General features: G+C 39.4%; 2 protein-coding genes across 2 annotated transcripts in view; one reads left to right on the forward strand and one right to left on the reverse strand.

Annotated features, from left to right (window-relative positions):
* sh3bp5b (SH3-domain binding protein 5b (BTK-associated)) overlaps positions 1–23,027 on the reverse strand; it is a 35,056-nt gene extending 12,029 nt beyond the window's left edge. The window contains exons 1-3 of the mRNA XM_084944004.1: positions 22,655–23,027; positions 21,543–21,605; positions 13,910–14,038 (exon numbers count right to left, since the gene is read on the reverse strand). Of these exons, the coding sequence (XP_084800130.1) occupies positions 13,910–14,038; positions 21,543–21,605; positions 22,655–22,732 (270 nt within the window). The 5' untranslated portion in view covers positions 22,733–23,027. The remainder of the gene's footprint in view (positions 1–13,909; positions 14,039–21,542; positions 21,606–22,654) is intronic.
* Positions 16,324–18,807, forward strand: LOC146378176 (E3 SUMO-protein ligase ZBED1-like). The gene is made up of 4 exons (XM_084944282.1): positions 16,324–16,517; positions 16,878–17,553; positions 17,684–17,931; positions 18,799–18,807. The coding sequence occupies exons 1-4, from the start codon at positions 16,359–16,361 to the stop codon at positions 18,805–18,807; spliced, it is 1,092 nt and encodes a 363-aa protein (XP_084800408.1). The 5' UTR covers positions 16,324–16,358.
* Positions 23,028–23,476: the final 449 nt, after the last annotated feature.

The following is a 23,476-nucleotide window of genomic DNA, read 5'->3' on the forward strand; positions in this document are numbered from 1 at the left end:
CACCAGAAAAAGGAAGTGACAAAACCAAAGAGTACAAGTTTGCCAAAGAAGATGCACACCCATCGAGTTAGAGTGTGCACTCAGCTAATCTTCTCATATGAAAGTTCAAGCCGACAGCACTCTAATCCAGAATAAGAAGTTTCTGAATAACTGTGTAAGAGTGCACGGTGTGCATATGAAGTACAGTATGTAATGTGAATGTTATGAGTCACCACTGATGTGCTGCAGTGCTCCCTTCATCGCTCAGACAGAAATAAGAAGCACTGCTTACCTTGTCATTTTTTCTTAAGTTTTCTGAAGTTTTGAAAGAAATGCTCAGATTAATAAGAAGAGCTCAGCATGAAGAGGCAAATGTAAAACGCTGCAGAACGACAGATCCCTCAGAAAGAAAACATTCAGCTGAAAACGCTTTGCTGAATATAAGATCAGCTGTTGTTTCCACTAACCCAGTTTATATCAACTTAGTTAATGTACAAACTTTGTTGCAAGTCTATATTCCACCCATAGACTGTATATAAAAGACAGCTGCTGTGAAGTCACACTTTATCTTCTTTATCTTTACTTTAACAGGAACCACAATGTACAACATAAACAAAATGCTGTACTCGTCATGACTGGAAACTTGCAGCTGAGCCGTTCTTCCAACACAAGACAACTGTATCCAGAGGACACGCCCACTGCAAGCAAAAAGACACTGCAGATCAGAAAGATACGACAATCTTTTAAGTGAAAGTCTTTGGTTGCACTCAAAGAGACTGCACATAAAATAAGCTAAATGATCCAAGTGTTGAAGTTAAAAAGCTGTGGACAGAAATTTGTGTTTCTGTGAAACACAGTATATATAGGTCAGTCTGAAAGTCAGTAAAGCCAGTCGCGTATACCCAAGACAATCTTTTTCTTAAGACGACAATGCCTTACCGTGCTGACTGTCTTTAAACACCTGATTGTTTGCCTAGGATTATTCCACAGCCACACTTATATTTAATAATATACATGAACATTTGTTTATTGTTTCCTTTAAATTGTCTTAATGATGAAGTTCACTGAAAAATTCCAGGAATGTGTTAGCTTTCAGAGTTTTCAACTCACAAACACAGCATCTGTCTTGCCTCAGCTTTCTCAGTCAAACTCTAGTCTGCAAACACTCTGACATCACCACATGCTCACTGTAATTTCATTATCGATGGTCATCAACATGCCACGACAGCAGAGTCCAAACAGCTTCTGCCTTGTTGCTGTCATGAGGTCAGCTTTGTGTTCGAGACTGTCTGAAGACTACAGAGAGCATGAGTTACAGTTATGCCTCTTACGTTGTCGTCTCTTGTGACATCAGTATTTAAATATTCAGATGATTTATCAGTTTGTTTTTGCTCATCGAGCAGAAAGGTCCTACTTTTGCAGCCACTCTGCTTGTCATCATAAGTTGATCCTGTTGTGTGTCTAAGGATCCTTATGAAACTCAATTTGCTAATGTATGCAAATTACATCTGCATTCAAGTCTTGCATAAGGTAAAAAGAAGTAGATATTTATAAACAGATATCTTGATGTAACAGATCTCTACAATCCAAAGGCAAACGACACTATTTTGTGGAGCTTTCTGATTTTCTTTTTTCATCAGGGACAAATGAAACCTTTGGCTGCTGTTGGTAACAATCCAAGTAGAGAGCAAATAATGCTTGGATTTACTTCTTTAAATTGATCTGCATTTGAACAGGAAGTCAGGAACCATACACTCTTGGGAAATTGGCTGGTAGACCAGTCGATGGGTTCCCATACTGGGAAGCATCTCAGTGGAGGATCAACTGATGATGAAAAGTTTAACACTAATTAAACACTTAAAACAAACAAAAACATGTAAAAAGCCTGTGTTTTTCTTGGCTGAGAATGGTTCTTTGAAGGGATTATGCAGTCTTGGTAATTATTCTAGGGAGAAGCCAAGACGTCTTTGGCTTTCCTCTTTGTAGGCAGGACAAAGGAAGATGCTCACTGTGGTAAAATGATAAAAAAGGAAAATATTTACACAGAGACGATATTAGTATGCCAACATCAGCTGTCCGTCCAATTCTACCAAACAATCTCGATCTGTAGCTCATAGAAAAGATTGTTAGTAAAAAGCATCACTGTAATTATAGAATACGTCAACATTTGATTCCAGAAACATCACTGATGTTTTGTCCAGTTGCATCAACACATGTATTTCCACCATATGACACAATTAATGAGCAAATTTATGAAATCATACAGACTGTTTATTGGACCAGACTGCATCTTTCAAGCTGATGTTTGCATGCTCACTACTGCGAAACAGACAGCAGAACTGGGTTTCTGTAAATTTCGCGGTCACAGTTTTTAGTTCTGAGTCAAACTTCACATTTGAGAAAAAGAATGCTAAAGTTGTCTCTCCATCTGTCACCTCCTCACCGATTATCACCTTTCAGCACCACTTTTTTTTTTTCCTTTTCTCACGTTCCCTCACTACCTCCTCCTCTGTTCTCACGTTGCCCACAAGAAACCCTTCAGGCACGTGCTCACTCCATCTCCATCTACCTCCTGCGCTCACCTCCCCATTCTGTCAGCACTACTCTCTGCTTGGTCTGCTTCAGTAAGAATTAAATCAGAAGGTCATTTTTGAAGCTGAGAAGGAACTAAAGATGCTATCTCAGTACACACCAAACTTAAAATCCAAAACTTCTCCTCATTCAGCTTCAACGGGGGATCGATAGACTCCTCTTCTCTGCAAATTGTTGTCAAAGCAAGAAATGTGTTCATGTTTTTAAATGGTTGAGTTTTCAAGAACATCTCAGACACTCAAACCCAACAAACAACAAAACATGTGACAACACAGAAATAAAGGCCTGTTTTTCTCCCTTTATCCAAGTTTTTCTTCTTTGCGGTGTCAACATGTCAACTACAAGCAAGTAAAACGCCAGTGCTGTCATCACCGAGCCAGAGTTCAAAGGCAACACTCATAAGTAACCAAGAGAGAGAGAAGGATGAAAGAGGGAGAGGGCAGTGCTTGGAAGAAAGGCAAAAAGTGAAGCAGAAAGCGGAGAAGAGATAAAACAAAGCAAAAACAAAACACCATCATTAATATGCATGTTCTCACTGCTGAATGCTACAAAGCCAAAAGCATGTGTGCACCTGAACCAGCAAGTTACACCCACATGAGTACAGTTAAACATTAAAAAAAGAACATTAGAGTGTTGCTCTCACTTCTATAAAATGCATGCATTTTATAACTGACTACTCTCTGATTACTGAGATAAGAGGTTGCCTTCAACCTTTATGCAGTCTATGACAACGCTTTGACAACTGCATGACAGTAATAAATAACCTGAAGTGTCTCATTCCTCTAATTCTGGTCTGGTAGTTTTGGCGCCTTTGGCTATCCTTCCAGCATTTCTACCCATTTCTCTTTCTGCATCAGCCTCTTTTTTCCATTGTTCTACCATTACTCCTTCCTGTCATCCTTATCCATTTGTCTCCTTCCATCTACATCCACTGAGCTCTCTCCCACCATCAGACCCTTTACCAAATCTTCAGCAATGGCTATCCTTCCTTTCTCTTCCAATCTGTCACTTCCTATAGTCAACTTAATCTCTCTTGCTAGCTACATTTAGGACTTTCTGTCTGCCTCTTTTTACATCTTTCCCAACACACCATGCTTAATCCCCATCTCTCCTCATCCTGCACCTCTGCAAAAATCATCACTTATCTCTTCCTCTTTCTTCCAACCATTTGCTCTTCTACTTCATATTTTAATCACTCTGCACATAGCCCTATGAAATGTTCAGAGATTCAAGCCTCCAGAGGGAATCCAACATGTAAGTAATGCAAGACTTCTGACAGATCTGTGATTTCATGTATGCCCCTCTGTTTGAGACAAGTGCAATTAGTTTTAACAGCTGCTTCAATTATCCAAGTCCCTTTTAAAATAAGAAAACTTGATTTACTTGTGATTACAAGGACAATAATGAAAAAAAAAGGATGAATGTAGGATCATGAGAAATGTAATCTTACCAAGACGACCCAAGTAAAATAGATGTTAAAAAAAGAAATGGATGGAGCCCATTTGTGTGTGAGAATCTGTAAATCAGTCAAACTCCAACAGGTGAAGAACATAGAAGAAGGATGAGAGGACACAGAGAAAGGACAAATGTCATCATCAGTCACAGTTGTCAAAGGACAAAGTTGTATAAAATGAGCCTTTATGATAAAGACTTTACACTGACCTTCACAGCATCGCACAGAAATTGAAAGTAAGACATGCCCAGATTTCAAAGTCTGTTGAAATAACACATTTGCTCCTGTTTAATGTGGGTGTTTGTTTCTTTACTTGGGCAGGAATATGCCTTTTAAAAACACATTCATGAGAAACATTGTAAGAGCAACACTCATGTACCCAGACTAATGTAGGAGGAGATCCACACAAACCACAAATCAGTTTGTTTTCCATCCAAGAAAAAAGGTTTGGGAATGCACAAGACAGAATCTGTTTTCAAAGTGACCTGATTCAGCCAGCTTTCCAGGAAATCTGATTATTTTTATCTGTGCCGCTCCATCAAGCCTGGCAATTAATTTTCTCTAAAGGAGAAGCACAATCTGGGACAATGGCATCTATTAAAGATGCCGGCTGAAGAGCGCAAGAATGCTGTAAACATGACATCCTTTATGTCTCTGTACGCCTGACTAACCTCAGCCATCTATCTGATGTTGCTGTTTATACCAGGAGAGGGGGAACGAACTGTGACTGGCCTAGATAAACGTGAGAGCTTTGGGGCTAAACAGATGACTTCAGCAGCAGGGAGGAAACCTAAGCCTCTGATGTCCACTTCACGGTCTGACACGTGCAATTTAACCCAGATATGAACAGGGGTAGATAGATGGCTGCTGTCGTGTGTTCAAAGGGACAAGTTTTAACCAGGGTTTGCTTTTTACTGTAATCTGATTACTCGTTACTTGAAAAAAGTAAAGTAAGGAATTACTATTGCAAAAACGGTAATTAGATTACCGTTACTTTCCCGTAGGAACGCTGCGTTACCGCGTTACTAAAACCGTGATTTTTTTGCGAGAATGTCTCATGACAATGACGTAAGCGAGTGCGACGTTCGTGACAACAGCTGTGTGCAGATCAACAATGGATCATATATGAGTGCGGGAGAGAGTATGAGCGTGCAGCGTTTAAAGCGTGGAAGTACTGACCTTACTTTGAGTTTGATTCCATAAAAAGTGACAAAAACATTAGCGTCCGTTGTGCGTGGGAAGAAAACTTCTTTTTACAGCGAAAAAAACCCTAAACAAGCACCGAGTGCGCTACGAGGTAATGGGAAATTCACAGAGAAACTCGCGGATTCTTCCACTGACCGCTGCGGGCCTGCACCAGGGTAAACCTCCGCCTGCTTTACAGGTGAAAATAGAGCAACAGGACCGCTAGTCTTTGACTTTATTTATTTTCTGCTGTGTTTTACTTGCATCTATTTGAAAGACTGAGTGTAAACACAAAAAATATTTTATTTTATGTGCAGGAATGTGCAGAAAATAGGTTTAAATGTTAAACAAATTTCTTCAAGTCAGAGAATGGTGCATATAATTAAATTTTTGCTTGATGCATAAAGTTAAAAGATTAAAACTGATAAAACAAGTTTTAAAAAAGGAGACTTTTCCATTTGATTACATTTTGTATGATGGATTATGCAGAAAAAGTAGAACTGGGCTGAAAGATCTATCACTTTATCACCTATTCAGGTTGTAAATCGTGTTTTTAAAAAGTAACTAAGTAATTAATTACTTTTGAAAATAAGTAATCAGTAAAGTAACGGGATTACTTTTTGGGGGAAGTAATCAGTAATTAGTTACTGATTACTTTTTTCAAGTAACTTGACCAACACTGGTCATGAGTGAACTGTACACCGTGTTTGCTGCTTCCTAAAGTAATAACGTCTCGTTAGTGTGCATTTTGGACGCCTCTCTGCATCTCTTTACTCTTCCAAATTGGCTCAAATAACAAAGCTAGTTATCAGCTACAAACAAGGCTTGAATAAGGACACTTGAGGAGTCATGTGCTGATGCTGTTAAGGTATATGTAGTCATTTATGTTGGTATTGCTATTGGCATTGCTGATGTGCCAGATGCTACTTGATGGTCAAGTCATTTATGCTAATGGAAAGGTATTTGCGGGGGCGGAGATATGTCAGATTTGGTATACCTACCTCTTTTACAAAAGTAGTTCATGTTCAGTCCAACGTGTACGGTAACATAAATATTAAAATAAAAGTCTGCTTCTCTTTTTTGTAATTTCTGTTCTGCATTTCTGTAGAAAGGTTAGCGAAAAGCACAGACACATAAATGCATGTAAACACATGATAACACACCTGTTTGCTCCTATTGAGTCATTGCCAAAAGTACAAAAGGAAATCCTCCCATCTACAAAAAACTCTGTCAGAGCTGCTCAGTGACATCCTTGCAATAGTTGTTATGCAATAACATACACATGCACGTGCACATACACACGCACACACAGAGTCCCAGGTGGTCAAAACAAGACCAGATGGCTTTGACCTTGCAGCAGCTTCCTCTGCTGCCGCAACCCCTCTCCCAGAAAACCCAAATCCTTCTCTTTCAATTCACCCATCCATAAATTTGACTTCATCGCTCATCACCATCCCGTGTGCGCCTGCATTGCTTGCCAAAAGCAATTCACACTAGTGAGGCAGAGAGGGAGGATGATAAAAAGAGAAAAGGGAAGGAAAGAAGATAAGTTGACAAGAAATGTGGGGACATCTATGAGTCACTGCCCTAAACTTTTTTTTCTCTTGTTTCAAATTACATAACATTATAGCTAAAACCACTGCTATCAGAGATTATGTTTGTCAAGAGATTTCCATGAAGCTTCCTGAAGCCAGTTATATGGTATTACATAGTGTCATATTAAACATGACAACTTAACTACTATCCTTAAGAAAAAAAACTATAACAGGAGCAGCTCTCCTAATCCTAACGCCTCTAGACACAGACTCTAGCAAGTAAGAATAATCCAAAGAAAATAAATGTCAGAAAGCTATGCAGTACGAATGAAACGCCATCCTCTTAAGTTCCCATCAACACATTTCTAGTACGCCCTGTTTCACAAAGACTGCCTTGTTGTGTCCCTCTGATGTGACTTGACGTTTAATCAATGAGGTGAGGAAATAATTAGCATATCAATGCATCTGTGTACATCACACATAACATTTTAATTTCAGCAAAATACATTTTGCAGGATCCCCTACTGCCTCACCTCAACCTTGAAGCATTTGATCAGCGGCTGCAAACCCTTCAGTATCAACCCTCCACTCCTCCACAGTCTTTCACCGAGCCACATCCGGCTAATGGGACTGGAAGACATGTTGGACAGGTTTTGTTGCTCACCGCTGAGACAGTCAAAACAAATCACATCCATTAAGCAAAGCGTGAACTTTCTTGCTGACTACCTCTCCTTCTTTGTGCTCGCCTTCCTCCAAACAATCTCAGTACTTCTCTTTCAACTGGGTTAAATTTTCCACTCCAAGTCTAGCACAGCATCCTCTCAACAGCCAGCAATGTGCTTGTTAAGTCCTGACATCTGTTCAAACCGAGACGATCTGTATGAACTCTATGAGATTCCCACAGCACCAGTAAACACCCTAATACATTACAATATTAGAATAACGCCCAAGACAATCTAGACGATCCCCTGTGGGCAAAAACTTGACGACATGGTCGTGGTTTATATATCATAGTAATGCATCACAAAGTGTGTTTCATATTGCCCAGTTATTAGGGAATAAATTCCGACCTGTGAGATTTTGTCAGATTTTCACCTCTGGATTTGCTCCAATTATTCACCTGCCGACTGGATGCAGACTTGTCTTGAATCAGTGCATCAGTCACATCACAAGAAAGCATCCTTTTATCTGCAAATTTACTCCTCTCTTCCTTCCTCCCTTATCTAAATCCTGTACATTCCCATCTTATTCTCAAACTGCCTTCCAGTCTTTCAGATTTACAGTCAAAGAACTGCTCCTTTCTCTACAACCAAGATCAGCAGACCTGCAAACACACAGTGTGGTGCAGCAGGCTGAGTGGGCTGCTGGTTTCAATCAGAATCTGCAGTTGCCACACTGATGAGGAGAAACTGAGTCATCCACTTTAATGCTCCCTCATAACACAGAGAGAGCCACTGCTGCTCTTCACCCCCATTAATAGACAAAATAACCAGCAAGGACAAGTGGTTTGGCTTCAAAATGCAATATCCACAATTGAAAAGGGGATTGTCAAAGAATAATGAAAAAAGCACTTTAAGCTTTCAAATGCCTGTGTTCAAGAAACACCAAAGACATCCCGTTCACATGCTGTATTAGCAGTATGACGTGAGATATTTGCATATGCTCACTTCAGTCTCCTGCTGAGTCTTGAGAGGTGAAGTGGAATATATAGCAGGCCCAATGCATATTTCATAATGTTTAAAACACACACACACACACACACACACACACACACACACACACACACACACACACACACACACACACACACACACACACACACACACACACACACACACACACAGTCAGCACTTAAAAACCTGCGTCTTTGAACGGATGTGAGCTTGACCCATCACTTTGCAAACTTTTTAGCTTTGTCGCCATGACCCACTTCTCAGATTAGCATTGAAGTCACGAGTACGGACATCTACTTTTCTTCCCCCCCCCCCTTTCTTTCTGGACCACCTGACAAACCTTTCCCAGTGAGATCAAGAGGAAAACAAGGACCTAAATGTTATTTAAGTTAACATCTGGAGACACTGTTCTCTAACAGGAAGGTCAGAAGTATGATTCATACAATATTTACCTTCTCTGCCACAAGTTTTCTTGAAGGAAAGAGTTCTGCTTGATCAAAATTGGATAGACTGTAAAAGTACATATAACAGCAACATTGCAGCCTGCAATCAGAATAACTAAAGTAAAGTAATGCAGTACTTTTCCCTAATGAGACACTCATACAACTGAACAATTTCCAAACAGCCATCATGTCTGCTGCAATTCATAACTAACAATGTCACTGGGTCAACAAATAAGATGCTGCCTTAGTGCACACGCATTCTTAACATTAAGAGTTGATCAAATTTGCTGATTTGTTGGGGGGGGTCTACCTCAAACCCTTTAAAATAACATTGACACAACCTTAGAAGTATTTGCAAAGGCTTTTAATTTATCTTTTCCAACTTAACTTTGAAGGATTGTTCAAATCTTGGGGAACACAGTGGGGAAACTCTTATTGTTCTCCTGCATAATTACTCATTCATGAATCATTAGCTGCCAGCATGATGCCTTACATGCAAATATAGATTGTCTAACACTTTGAGTTCTGGTTTTCTATTTTCTCTTCTATCTACAGTCAAGGTCACACCCATCAGCCAATACTGTTTCTCCCTGGGTGCTGGTACTACTTATCTAATATGGCAAATAATTTGTTTCTTATCAAACTGAGTGTGTGTGTGTGTGTGTGTGTGTGTGTGTGTGTGTGTGTGTGTGTGTGTGTGTGTGGGGGGGGGGGGGGGGGGGGGTTTGATGGAGAGAAAGACAAGTATTTTGTGAACAGGAAAACAAAGCAGTAAGTCAGGACAAATGTTGTGTACACACTGATGACGGAGAAAGGGCAAACCTGAAATAACATGAAGAAATCGTATAAGAGAAGACAGCCGAAAGCAAAGAGAGAGAGTGTGAGATGGAAAATGAGAAGGGCCAAGGAAAACAATCAGGTGTACAAAGGAAACATTAAGTAGAAATACAACATGACAATAAAAGGAAAGGAAACGTGCCCAGAGGGGTGAAGACTAGAAAAGTTAAAAAAGAAAGAAAAAACCCTGAAAGGACGAATTCAAAAGATGCAGAAAGGACAGCAATACAGGAAGTAAAAATGATGCATTTGTTATGCAATAAACAAGAAAAGGTGTAATGAAGGAAGAAGAAAAGAAAGAATTACAAAAGAAAGAAAGCAATGAAACAACTAAAGAAACAAGGCTGTGTATCGAAGCTCCCTCCCAAACAGATATAAGCAGGATGTGTTGAAAACACCAATTACATCATTAAACCTCTGCTGAGCAGAAGCCAAACATCACACTCTGCTGTACTGAGAAGTGGGCGTAGCGTGAGCGATGGAAGGCTACCCGAGGACAGTGACAATGAGTCCCAGCATGCTTCTTTAATTTGAGATATTTTTAGTTGGCAAGTGATTAAAGTAAATGACATCAAGGGAATGGTGCAAGAGTTTTGCCCAACTGTGTCAGAACCCATTTGCATGATTCGACAGCTTCATTAGAGAGGTTAGATACCCTCAAAACAAAAAAAGAGAGAGAAAAAAAAAAAGTGTTCACAGCTTCGAATAAGCAGCTGCTTTTAAAAGGCTTCAGCAGCTTTCTATTTTGGCTTCAGCAGCTTTTTTCCTCACCATCTATTTAGAAAATAAATCTATGATCACAGTCTATACTGGAAAGTACTTATAATGTCGACATTAGACCACAGGAAGCTGACGGATTGTACAGTCTTGTAAAGGCCTCAATGGTTTCAAGGGTGAGTGGCACTTAATGAGAGAGACTTACTATGAACAGAAAGCCAAGATGAACAGACTTGTTGGGAAATTTAAGGGTTTTTGTTTATTTCCCACCAAGTCACAGTCAGCTCAACAGGATGTTCTGTTCATTAAATCAGATCAAACAACCCGCTATTTAGTGGAAGTATGAAATGCATTCACAGTCTTACCTGAATAAAATAGGCAATTGCATGTGTGCGCACACACACACACACACACACACACACACACACACACACACACACACACACACACACACACACACACACACACACACACACACACACACACACACAAACGTAACAATTAAAGATTTATCATAAGCCTGACAAACACCCAAAGTGGAGTTATGTGCCAAAAATCTTATCCAAAGCTTTACTTCACAGAATCACTGCAGGCAAAGCTTTACCTTTATATGCTCAGGTGCAGACAAGTGCAATTAATTATTGCAAGTAAGAAACTCTTGTGCTCTGTCTTGTGACTGCAGTAAAGACAAAGAGAAAGGCAGGGTACAAGGGTGGAACAGAATGTGACATGTGATGAAAAGACCTAAGAGCAAAACCAGAACTGGCTTACTGAAAGAGCAAAATGTTTATCCTCTACTGTTGATACGAAACATAACAACAACTAAGCATGTCCTGGGAGGCACTTACAGAGCAAGCACACTTTGCTACAACAGACAGAAAATGTTTATGGCAGTGGATTCAGCTACACTGGGCTTAGACAAGCTGGCTGGGATTTCAAAGTCACCGTTTTCTAACATCAGACCTGCTGAGAAAACCTGGATTGTTGAGATAAATTAGCATTTCAAGCCCCCCTTGAATAACATGTTCCAAACACAAACACGTTTAGAGAAGCGTGAGCACAGTGTGTTAATAAAAAAATGTAAACAATCAAATAACAGGAACTTTGCACTGCTATCCATATACAGACATAGTCACACTGTTCAATTAAATTAAGCTGGCAAGCGAAAATCAGATAATTAAAGCCATTTAGAAGAAGGACATTAATGTCATGACTTAATAGAGAGAAAATTGGAAAACAGTAAAGTGCAAATTGCTTTAACCTAAGTAGGAGGCATTTATGGCCAATCTCTTTCTTCTACATGTGCATGCTACATGGGGGAAGAAACAAAACAACAAAACAAAAAACAACAACAAAAACGCACTCCAGTTATACAGCCTTGTGCCACCACTAAATAAAATTTGGGTGACCCACTATCTTAATGAGGACAGCAGTCCAGATCAGTCACTTTGAAACATGTTTTCCTCAGAACAGAAGGGAAAATGCTTCACAAAGTAAAGGCTACTTTTCTTTCTTTAAGTTAGAGGACAGTTTCTCTCACCAAGCATACCACAACTGGGTCATCTTTAGCAAGTCACGAGCCAAACCAAAAGCCCCTCACAAACTTTAACCGATTATTTTTGTCAGGCCAGTATCGAGTTATCATCGGCTGGCTGACCAAGCAGAAAGAGTGGTGTGGTCTCGCTGAGTGTATTTGTACACAACTTCTCCGATAGTCTCTCTTACAGCGTAATAAAGGAGGAAGAGTGGATAAAAATTGAAGTATTTTTTTCCCTCTAGAGGAAAAGCACAAACCCTTGCTCACTCATGATCTTCTGCATTTCAGATTCTCTACCCTGTCACTTTTCATTCCTGAATAACCATCTAACCGGCCTCAGCTTTTTAAATTCTACTCTCAACACGTGACCTTTCTAGGGACACAAGAAAAGCACTCATTGTGAATATAGCCTTTTGATAACCGTTCTTTTGCTCATGCACAGTTAAAAAGTGAAAGTAAACAAGCAGAGAAGACCAAAGTAAAACTGTGCTAGCAGGTGAGTGGACAGGTAAAAGGGAACTAGAACGATCACGTGCGGGGAAGTCTCATCTCAGTTCCCCCAAGGACCAAAATTGGCAAGACTGCCAAAGGTGCCACTTCTGTACAAATACCTGACATATTTATCTCATACTTTACTTTTGTGTTTGTGCATTTATTCCTAATAGCAACATGCAGTGTTTCCTTGCCAAAAAGGTTTAAAATGAGTAACTGACAGGGGAACCTTGGTACCCTAGATTGCATTAATGTTAACAAGAAACTGCAAGCCATTTCTACGGAATATTTCACATCATTGACCTAATCCGCAGTATATTTTACTCTTTGCAGCACATCTGGATGTTACTAAATTCTTCTAGGAATTGATATTTTTTGCTACAAACTTTTCCATATGACCTTTGTCATAATAGTAGCAGAAACGCTCTCAGCTCTCAGAGAACCTAGTTTAAGGTCATAATGCTAAAAAATGGGAAGTCTAGCTACAGTGTCACTTTACAGAAGCTCTTTCAAAATTGCTAAAATTTCACCACACTGTGAAAAGTTAACCTTCAAACACATATCTACAGATATGTGAACAGATAAATACTGACAGCATGACAGTAAGACCTGTGTCTTAAGTAGAATCCTATAAAACTGCACAATAAAGTCTTTTGAGTCTCACTGCTGCCTAAATATGCACTTACAGCTGTATGGGCTCTTATCAAGATGTGTAGGTGGCTTCTTCCCCTTTATTTACACATACACACATTTTACAGAGGCTCAGCTAAAAGGGGAACTGAAAATGTAGTCTGAAATTAGTCTGCATGTCACACTCGCCTCCCTTTTTATCTCTTTAAACACATTAAAACAAAGACCAGAAAGCTACACAAAGGAATGCAATTACCAGGTGTCACTTTAAGAGTACTGAAGATGAAACCATTAAAGGCAGGAGAGGATAGGGAAAAAAAAGATAAATACTGGTGCACACAATCAGGCTTGAACACCAGTAGACAATGGAACAATGTTTTTCACTCCGACTTACTCAGTGCTTATTTCAAATTCAAACTAATTAAAAGCTTTCTGAGGCCTGACCAGGTCTTTCTATTTTATACATCAATGGTTGCTGATAGGAAACTTGCTGAGATTGAACCTGCTTTTCAAAGCAAATGTATAGCAAGAGACATGCCCCCCAAAAGAAAAAGCAACCAGCAGGTCATGCATAACTAAACATTCTGTATATGTGTACGTCTGTATAGACTAGCTGTGTAAAAGCCAGGAAGGGAAAAATCACAGGATGCAATCCTGTTTTATTGGCCACTGCTAAAACCTAATAGCCTTGCAATTGGCTTTGAACCAAGTCGATACCCAAGGCTTGCTTTAACCACACCTAAGGCTTGACTTGAACTCAACTGATTAGTTTGAGTTGCCCAACTGTGCTTACAGACAGTTTTGAATGCTTACTGCATCCTCCATTGCTCACTGACCTGTCGGGCCAGTCTGCGAGCCTCCCAATAAGGTTTGGACTCCTCTATTGCCTTGCCGATCTTCTTCATCAGTTCATCCAGCTTCACTGTGGCCTCCACCAGAACTGAGCGGAACTTTTGTCTTGCATCCTGATCAAAAGAAAAAAAGTCTTTAGCAATTTAAGTCAAAACAAACTAGGAACAGGCGGTTGCAAAAACTGACAAATACAACTCTAGTGCTTCTTTAGAAGCAAAAATCAATCCTGTGCTTACTCACTGTCAAAAAAGGATAAAATCTTATACCATTTGAAGACTCCCCTACTTACCTAAATATTCCTCTTGTCAAGTAAATCAGTCATCTTAAAAACGTCAAAATGTGTGCGTTTGTTTTTTAATATTGTATTTTAAAAGGAAAAAAAAAAAACAGTTCAAAACGGGCCTTTGGTGAACAACCCCATGTTCTAGTGATTGATCATCCTTCAAGCAAGGCAATGAGTCTATGTTATAGATGTTTATGCATATTCCTGTTATTTCTGGCAATTTAATTTGTGGCGAATTTCCTTTGGGGAGAAAGTAGAAGCCTCAGCATTAGTAATTACACATGCTGCTATCCATCTTTATTTGTCATAACCTTCTAAAGGATGGTGTAGCTTTTAACTCCTGACCTTTATTAACCTCACAGCTTATAAAGTTGCTGTTTAAGGAAATTAAACTTGCCCTGTTGTTACCTCTCTTGTAAGTCACTGCCAAGCCATTAAAGCACCTCGAAAACCCAAGAATTTCAAGAGAAAAACAAACAAAAAAAAAGCGCATTTGAAAAATGCAAAGAAAACACTGACTATCAAGCATTAAACATAATTTAATCTGGATAACGTGTTCAGACCATGTCCCAGATACAGCTGACACATTTTTCTTGAAACTGAAAAACAAACTAAAGCCAGTCTGATGAACACAGTCCATGAAAATCTAGTCTGATACACTTTTCTAACTGAAAAGAAGTGACCTTTCTGTTTAGTGTTAGAGAGCCTTGTTTGTCCACTATACAAACAAGGGGAACTTCTCAGACATTTATCTCTATAGTTTCATCACAGTCATCTAATTTGCATGAGAGACAAAGCTTCAAAGCACAACAGCAAAAAAAAAATAAAAATCCAGGAAGTAAAAACAAAAACATTCAGTAAACAAACTACAGCAAAGCAACTGTTCAAATCCTCATAACTTTAAATACTTCCTTGTTTTCAAACCAAACAGAATCACATCCATGATAAATTCTTTTATATGCCACTTGTGTTAAATTCAGGCTCTGGTGTCATTGTGCATGGGTAATAACTGTTTATTTAAAGTAAACATACTGAAAATAAACAAGATGTTATTGTTCGCTTATATACTGTGCATAACAGAAAAGTGGTAAGTAATGTAATATATATACATTTAAGGTTGAAGAACAAAAAGCTAGTTTCTAGTCAGCATTCAGAGTGCACAATGCTTGTTTAGCACTCCACACTTTTTAGAAAATTCCATAGAAATTGGGTGTGGCTAAAAGACAGATGTTCTCACCAAATAGCATTTTGGTGCGACAGTTCTTGTTTTGTTGTGCGCTGAACTTTTATGTGGTCAATAACAGTACATAAGATTTACTAAAAGTTATGATCAACTTTAGATTTCTTTTAACACCTACGAGTTTATATTTTCTGGTATTAGAGGTCCCTAGGGCTGCCACGATTAGTCGACTAGTCACGATTACGTCGACTATCAAAATCGTCGACGCCTAATTTAATAGTCGACGCATCGTTAAAATGCCGTAAAATCCTGAAAGGTGCAGGAATAACAGTAGGATTTAAGAGTGTAATAACAGACTGAAACAGAAGATGGCGGAAATGCACCTACAAGGATACCGTTAAACGCCAAAGACGAAGAAGAAGAAGCAGTCTCCGTTATCATGGCTACTTGGAAACGGAACTCGAAAGTCTAGGAGCATTTTGACCAAACAAAAGAAAAGAAGGTCCAATGCAAAATCTGCAAAATGGAACTTCCCTTCCATGGCAGTACAACAGCGATGCACGAGCATCTAAAAAGGAAGCACGTCGTGGCATCCGACGACGAAGTGGTACAGTCGTCTCGGTAAGCTAATTGGCTAGTTAGCTGCTAACATTATCGTAAACAGCAAGCTGCTAATTATTTGTGCTGTCAGCGTTAATCTCGTTAATATGATGTTAACGCCATAACCGCATTAACGCGGCAAATCCCCGTTAGTCAGTGCCGTGCAGCCCTCGCACCGCGTTATCGCGCTAACGGGGATTTGCCGCGTTAACGTCGTATTGACGAGATTAACGCTGAGAGGACTACTTATTATTGCTTATACAGGACTGCTAAAAAAATACGTTCGTCTTCAATGGACGACTTTGTCACCAAGCCAACAACATCGGCAACACCTCGGCAAGCAGATGTCCTGACTGAATCAATCTTGAACATGTTGGTGACGGACATGAGACCCCTGTCTATGGTTGATGATCAAGGTTTCAAAGAGATGATCAAGCAGTTCAACCCAGATTACCATGATAACTACCTACCAGGCCAATCCCACTTCACCAAATTGATGGAAAAGAAATATGATGCTACCTTTGAGAAGGTTGGTCTCTCTTTCTCTCCACTCTCTCACACCACAAACACAAAATAGCAATTTGTATTAGAATTTAATACATTTCATGATGAAATAATATTAAGAGCTTGCTGACTGAGCAACCAATAAATTAATCTTGGTTAAAGCATGTAATGGAAAGTTGTTGTTTTTTTGTTTTTTTTGTTTTTTACTAATATGTTGAATGTTTATTGTTTAACATACGTAACTGTATTTGATGTAACTGAATTATTCAATTGGTAAATTTAAATCTTAATGCATAAACTGACAAGCATTATTAATAATGAAAAAATATACTGTAATATATTTCCCTAATGCTTACTATTGTTCCAAATCATCTCATATCTTTAGGTAAAGCAGACCCTTGGTGGTGTCAAAGGTTTCTTCACCCTGACTGCTGATGTCTGGACCAGTCGTGCAACAGAGGCCTACCTTGGTGTGTCTTGCCATTTCCTGAGTGAAGATTGGAAGATGAAGAGCTTCATCCTTGATACCATGCCTCTTGAGGAGAGGCATACTGGTGCCAATATAGTGACATGGATGGAAGAGGTGCTAACAAAGTTTGACATCTTGCCTGCCAAAATAAAAGCAGTAGTACATGACAGTGGTTCCAATATGGTGGCAGCAATGCGACTGCTTGAAGAAAAACATGGATGGGCCTCTATCCGCTGTGCTGGACACACACTCCAGCTCATAGTCAATACTGCTCTCAAAGAAACCACCATCAGCAGAGCACTAGGTGCTGCTAGGCAGCTAGTGGAGCACTTTAAGAGAAGCGAGCTGGCTAGTACAAGACTAAAAATGAAACAGGAGCAAATGAATGTGAAGAAAAATACACTGATCCAAGATGTCAGTACAAGATGGAATAGTACATTCCACATGATAGAGAGACTCCTCGAACAGCGCTGGCCTCTCACTGCCACTCTTTCAGATCCCGAGGTAACGCCAAGGGGGAAACACTACTTCGACTTGAAGCCAGAGCAGTGGGTGCTGCTTGAAGAACTGAAGCAAGGTTTGGCACTGGGCTGTACACCAAAGCCAACTGGAGACGAGCTCAGGAAAATCTTTCATTGCCAGTGCAGAAAAAGGCATAACACAGAGATGGGGGAGTATATGTACTTTCTCAGCAGACAAAGAAAACCCTGTCATTCTCGCAGCTGCCTTGGAACCCAGATACAGAAAGTTGAAGTTTTTGGCTCCTGAAGATGTCATCAGAGTGCAGGGGACTGTTGAAGTGCTTGCTGTCAAAGAAGGAAATGCTGGGACACATGAGCATGAAAAAGTGCAGACGGCCAATGGTTCAGGTAGAACTGAAAAGACTGCTCTGGACAACCTCCTTGAGTCTGACACAGACAGTCAGGGTGACAATGAGGAAGAAGCATCTAAGGAGGACCAAGATGTCCAAGTTGAAGCTTCTTCAACTGAAGAAGCTTCTCGGATGAGAGGTGAAACGTCTTCAAGTAAACTTAAAGAAGTCCAGACGCTTTTCTTTGCAAGCTCCTTTGACTACGAAAATGAGGGACGTTTCCCCACACTATCAAAGCTAGCTTAATCTTTTCTGTGCATTCCTGCAACCTCCACCCCATCGGAGCGGATCTTCTCCACAGCAGGGAACATCTGCTCTCAAAAGAGAGCAAGCCTTTCTGCAGAACATGTAGAAAAGCTAACTTTCCTGGCTATGAACAATAATCTCGTGTAGATTGCTATACTGACTATATAGTCCCAAAGTTCAATATAGTTGTGAGGACTGAGCACAAAATGCTATTTTGTTATATTTGTTTTCGGTTTGCTTCAAACTTGAAATTTCATTAAAAGTTTAATAAACTATCATCTTGTCTTTATTTTTAGTTTCACATACCTTAAACACTTAAAGCTGTAAGCTAATGATAGTTATATAAGAGCAGATGCATGCTGCTGCAATAATCTGTATGCTTTACGTCCAATGGATGCATGATCTGATTAGTCGACTAATCGCAAGAATAATCGGTGACTAGTCGACTATCAAAATAATCATTTGTGGCAGCCCTAGAGGTCCCTAGAAGGTAATTCTCAATATGCTTTTCAGTATTGAGGAAAGTGTATTGAGTGTACTGGTTCAACAAGGATGCAATCTCTCATGTTAGATTACTCACAAGCCAAGGTTGTGAGGGTCTATTTTGAAGCAGTCTGAGGTGTCAGATCTGCACAGGAAGCAGAAAACCAACACTAAGTGCAGTTTGCTTTCACTCATGTCCAAACCTAAAGTTGACTTTGCCTGTATTCTGCTTTCCAGGCTTACTGACAGTCAGTCAGTCCTCACTTTCCCCCTGTAGTTTGAATTTTAGCCCATGGCTGTTGTGTCAAACTAGTTTTTACTCCTTGTCCAGTCTTCTCTTCCACACCGCCACTTTTAAAAATGCCCTTCTACTCCACCTGCCACTGATCTTCTAATCACTCAACACTGCCCACTTCTTTCACATCAACTGGCAGCGACTGGTGCATTGATAGTGTATTGAGAAAACTCTTGTTGCTCAATCGATGGGGTCACTTTGGCTTAAACTAAAATGCCTGAACATCAATAAACTGTCAAGAAATGATTCAGACATAAGCATTCCCCAGAAGATGAATCATCGTGACTTTCATAAGCCCTCTGCCCTTTCACTGAATTACTTCACAGGATTAACATTTTCAATATTTTCCAGAAGAGTTGAAAAAGTTTTCTCTAACCAACAACATTCAAAAACTTACTGAAAGCTTTTTAACTGAGATACAAGAATCAGTGATTCTTTATCCTTAAAGAAAGAAATTTAGCTTAAGATAAATTCAGGATTATCTGAATTATTTTTAAATTCTGTTAATCAAGTTGTCAGCAATTAAACTATGCCAGAAATATTACAGAGTGATACAACATATGATATATATGTTTTAACTCTGACCCCCAGAACATGAGAGGATAAAGTACTGACTTTTAAGTTTGAGGTAAAAAAAAAAAAATCAACACTCTTTTTGTCCTTGTCTGTCTATCAAAAGAAGTAGAGTTTCCACATATTTTGTCAGATGTGGCTTACAAAACCCTCAGCAGTCATTGTTTCATTTCCAACTAATGTGTTACTTAGTCAACATGAAATAATTTATGTGGAAACAGCTCCGAGTTTGGATTCAGAAGACAGAAACCCTTTTTACTTTTAAAGTTAGACTTTCCTTTCTAATAATGATTAGAAAGTCAGGTGACCCTGATCCAGCTGCTCAGACTGCTGGGGGATTTTCTGTGACACACTAAACTTTTCTTCTCCATTCATCTCTTTTCCCTCCTCTGATGTTTACATGAGGCATGTCATTAAATTGTGTCTCTCTCCCATAAGCTGTGTTTTGCTGTCTCCCTATGCTCTCCGTTTTCTCTTCTTTTCCCTAACAACCAACTGGTCAGGACAGATGGCTGCCCATGTCTGAGTCTTGTTCTGTTAAAGGTTTCTTCCTATTAAAGGGAGTTTTCCCTTGCCACTGTCACCTAGAGCTTGCTCATAGGAGATCATCTGATGTTGGGGTTTTCTCTAATACTGTAGGGTCTTTACCTTACAGTATAAAGCACCCTGAAGTGACTATTAATGTGATTTAGAGCCATCTAAATAAAACAGAATTGTCTTGAATTAAAAATGTCAAAGAAGTACTTATTTTCAGCTTTTATTGGAAGGAACTTTTTTTACTGATGCTGATGCAGACTGAGGTGCAGAGTGTCTGTCCTCTCTCTCAGGGCTTGGATGCTGACACTGTGACGCACTTCAGCTTCAATACATTCATGCTTAAGGCGGTGTGTCAGCAACTTGTGGTTATCTGCTAAATTAAATATCATTTGCGTCACTGCTGTGAAGATACATTTTCTTTTTCACAACACTGGGATCGGTACTACTCCAACCTCTTTATTTTACTCATCAGCAGCATAAACGTTTCAAATCAAAAGCCTCTTTAGGCAAAACAAAAGCAGTATGATACCACACTGCTTAGTGTAACAACAACAGAAACCTTTATTCAAATAAGAAGACAGTGTCCCCGCTGCTGACATAAACAAAAGGATGGATTTCTTTGGGAAGTTCTGAAGCTGAGTGTGCACAGCTGGGGTGAATGGATAATTTAAGTTTCGTATTATTGTTGCTTATATTTACCAGTGGAGCATCATAAGCTGCATTGATGTGCAAAAAATGTTCTTGTCTTATTTGAGCAACTATATTCTGTGCTGCAAAAAAAATAATACAGACCTCGTGTTTAAAAGAAACCCTGAGAAGATGCAAAGTCACGCACTCCTGTTCAGCTTAACCTCTGAGTGCCCCGATTAACCCCATGAAGAACTGTCAACTTGTGCAGTGCAACACAGATTTGGACTTTCAGCCCCATAAAAATGCACACAATCTTGCTGAACTATATAAATGCAAGCCATCAGCAGCTTCTGTGCTTTAATGGGATCAAAGATCAGTTCACCAAGTTAAATGGTTTTTGATGGCCCAAGTGAGAGTCGTGTCTCTGCAGCACATTCCTTCTGTTTTGGTCATCACGGGCTTATAGCTCCACAACAGTCAAACTGCTTCATATAGAGGTGGTTTGCCAAGACTTTGAAGCTCACATGCTTGATCTTTGTAAATTGATTTGGATACAGCTGTCAGCAAAATGTTTTTAAGGCTTAAATGAGTTTATTGTAATATAACACACCAAGTCAGTGTCTCACACAAAAAAGTAACAAGTTAGTTTGTAGGCAGAAACCTGCTGACATGGAATAAAATCTGAACTTTATATGAAATTTGGCCTTCAAAAAGGAAAGGTCCAACTGTATCTATATTCTGAAGCCTTCAAAACAACACTTGATCTCTTTGAGCGATGACTTTGTAAGAGCAGATGAAGTAGATGTTAAGTATTAATTACTGACAGGGGTCATATAAGCATGATTATTTGCTTGATCAGTCAAAAGCTAACATAACTCCACTACACTGAAAGGAAAAACACAAACACGTTCAATGCACACAACACTGTGTGCACCAAATAACTGACCTCAAGCTCCGTCTCACATCTGTTGATGTCGACAGTGGACTGGTTGAGTTTCTCCAGCTCCCCCTGGAAGAGAGATGATGACAAAGTGATGAAGCAAAAAGGAGGAGGAGATAATAATGTAACACAACACCTAAAACTATGGGAGAGAAAAACTAGCAACATCTGGAAAGAATTATGTGAACATGGGGAAGAAGGGAATGTAAACTATGGCTTTTAAAATGTTAATGTGCTTTAAAAAATAATAATAATAAAACCACTGAAACTGTGAATTGTACATTACGCTAAATTTCCCTCATAAAAGGTGCAGAAAAGACTGCAGTGTTAAACTGTCAATGGTCCACTGATATCAAATATCTTCCTTAAATTCAAATTCTGATTCCAGAAATATGAGTATTTGGAGATACAAATTAAGAAATCTGTATTCTTTGGGTAAATCTGTATTTACCCAAAGAAAAACCACTGTAAAGAAAATGCTAACTATGGCCCCTACAGGAGGCAACATGAATAACTTTTTCGTGCTGGTGTTTGCATGTTATCCTGTGAAATGATCTTCGACAAATAAACCCAAATACTACTATTCATCGATTCAAACAGGAGTGTCATATATTTATTACCAGACATCTCTAGGTTCTTTGGTAAATTGCATTTATTTAGAAAGCTTGGACTGACCAAGCAAACATTTATTTAATCATTATTCATTAAATTTTTTTAGGTTTACTTTTTCTAGACTAAACAACTTATTAAATGACTTTTAAAGCCTGATATTAAAATACCAAAGTACATTTTTACTCATATTACTGGCTTTTACCATTTAAATTTTGACTTGCCTGTAAATTAACTGGACTAGCTTTTTGAACATAATACTTTCATCCAGTATTAGTGGAGCTACTACAATCTGCACACAACCAACACAGAAGACAAAGACTAACAGTGTTACCTTGTATTTACAACAAAAATTAAATTACTAAGAAAATCCAGGGGCTGAATCATGCTAGGACTTCGCTGTTAGCTGCTACAGCGGTTTGGAGAAAGACATACTGCTGTCTGGAAAACAACGAACCCTTACCGATTAATAAAACACGCTTAATGCTTTAAAAGTAAAGGTTAATCACCTGTATTCTGGGGTCCACCTCCTCGTCTTCATAATCAGCCTCGTCGTCGGACCTGTGCTCCTTCTCTAAATGATCCATATCGGAGCTGAAGAAGAGACACCACAGCCAAACAAAGACAGAGCTCACTACAAGCGGAGACACCGCAGACTCATCTGTCTCTCGCAGCCGGTCACCGAGAGCTGGACTAGCCGCCCTTACTTCAAACCGCTGACTTAAAAAATCGGTTTTAAAAGCTCGGCTTTTCGAGGAGGAACATCTCGGGTGGTATCAGCCCGGCCGAGCAGTAGCGTCTTTCCCCGTTCAGCAGTGCCTGCACACGGAGACCGCTGCTGACTGACCCGAGAGCTGACACAAACGGGAACGCCCCCTCCGAGTATGGGAGGGCTATTGGTGCCATACAGCGGTGAAACATTATAGAGATGGCTTTTAAACGCTCAGAACGCTTATGAATATACATTTATTTAAAACAAAAAGCAAATCTCAGTTAAATTAAATGCTCTTTCTATATTCCCATATACAAACATGTTAGAAAATAAGAAAATGCGAAGAAACACTTGCTATGACTTCAAAACATGTGCTGTGTTAAGGAGATAACAACTGAAGCTTAATATGGGCCTAGCCGTACGTTCATGTAACTAGTTTGTACCACCAAGTGGTTCAGTTAGTTAGTGTGGCCATTATTTATCCAGGTAAAGGTAAAATAGTAACAACAACAATAATAATATCTTTATTGTCATTACACATCAAAATCATCATTAAATCAAAATTGGATGCAAAGTGCAAAGGCCTGATAAAGGCTTAAATGTCTTAAACAGTATACAT

Source organism: Perissodus microlepis, chromosome 11 (genome assembly GCF_051167445.1).
Source record: "Perissodus microlepis isolate ML-2025 ecotype Zambia chromosome 11, ASM5116744v1, whole genome shotgun sequence".
Lineage (NCBI taxonomy): Eukaryota > Metazoa > Chordata > Actinopteri > Cichliformes > Cichlidae > Perissodus > Perissodus microlepis.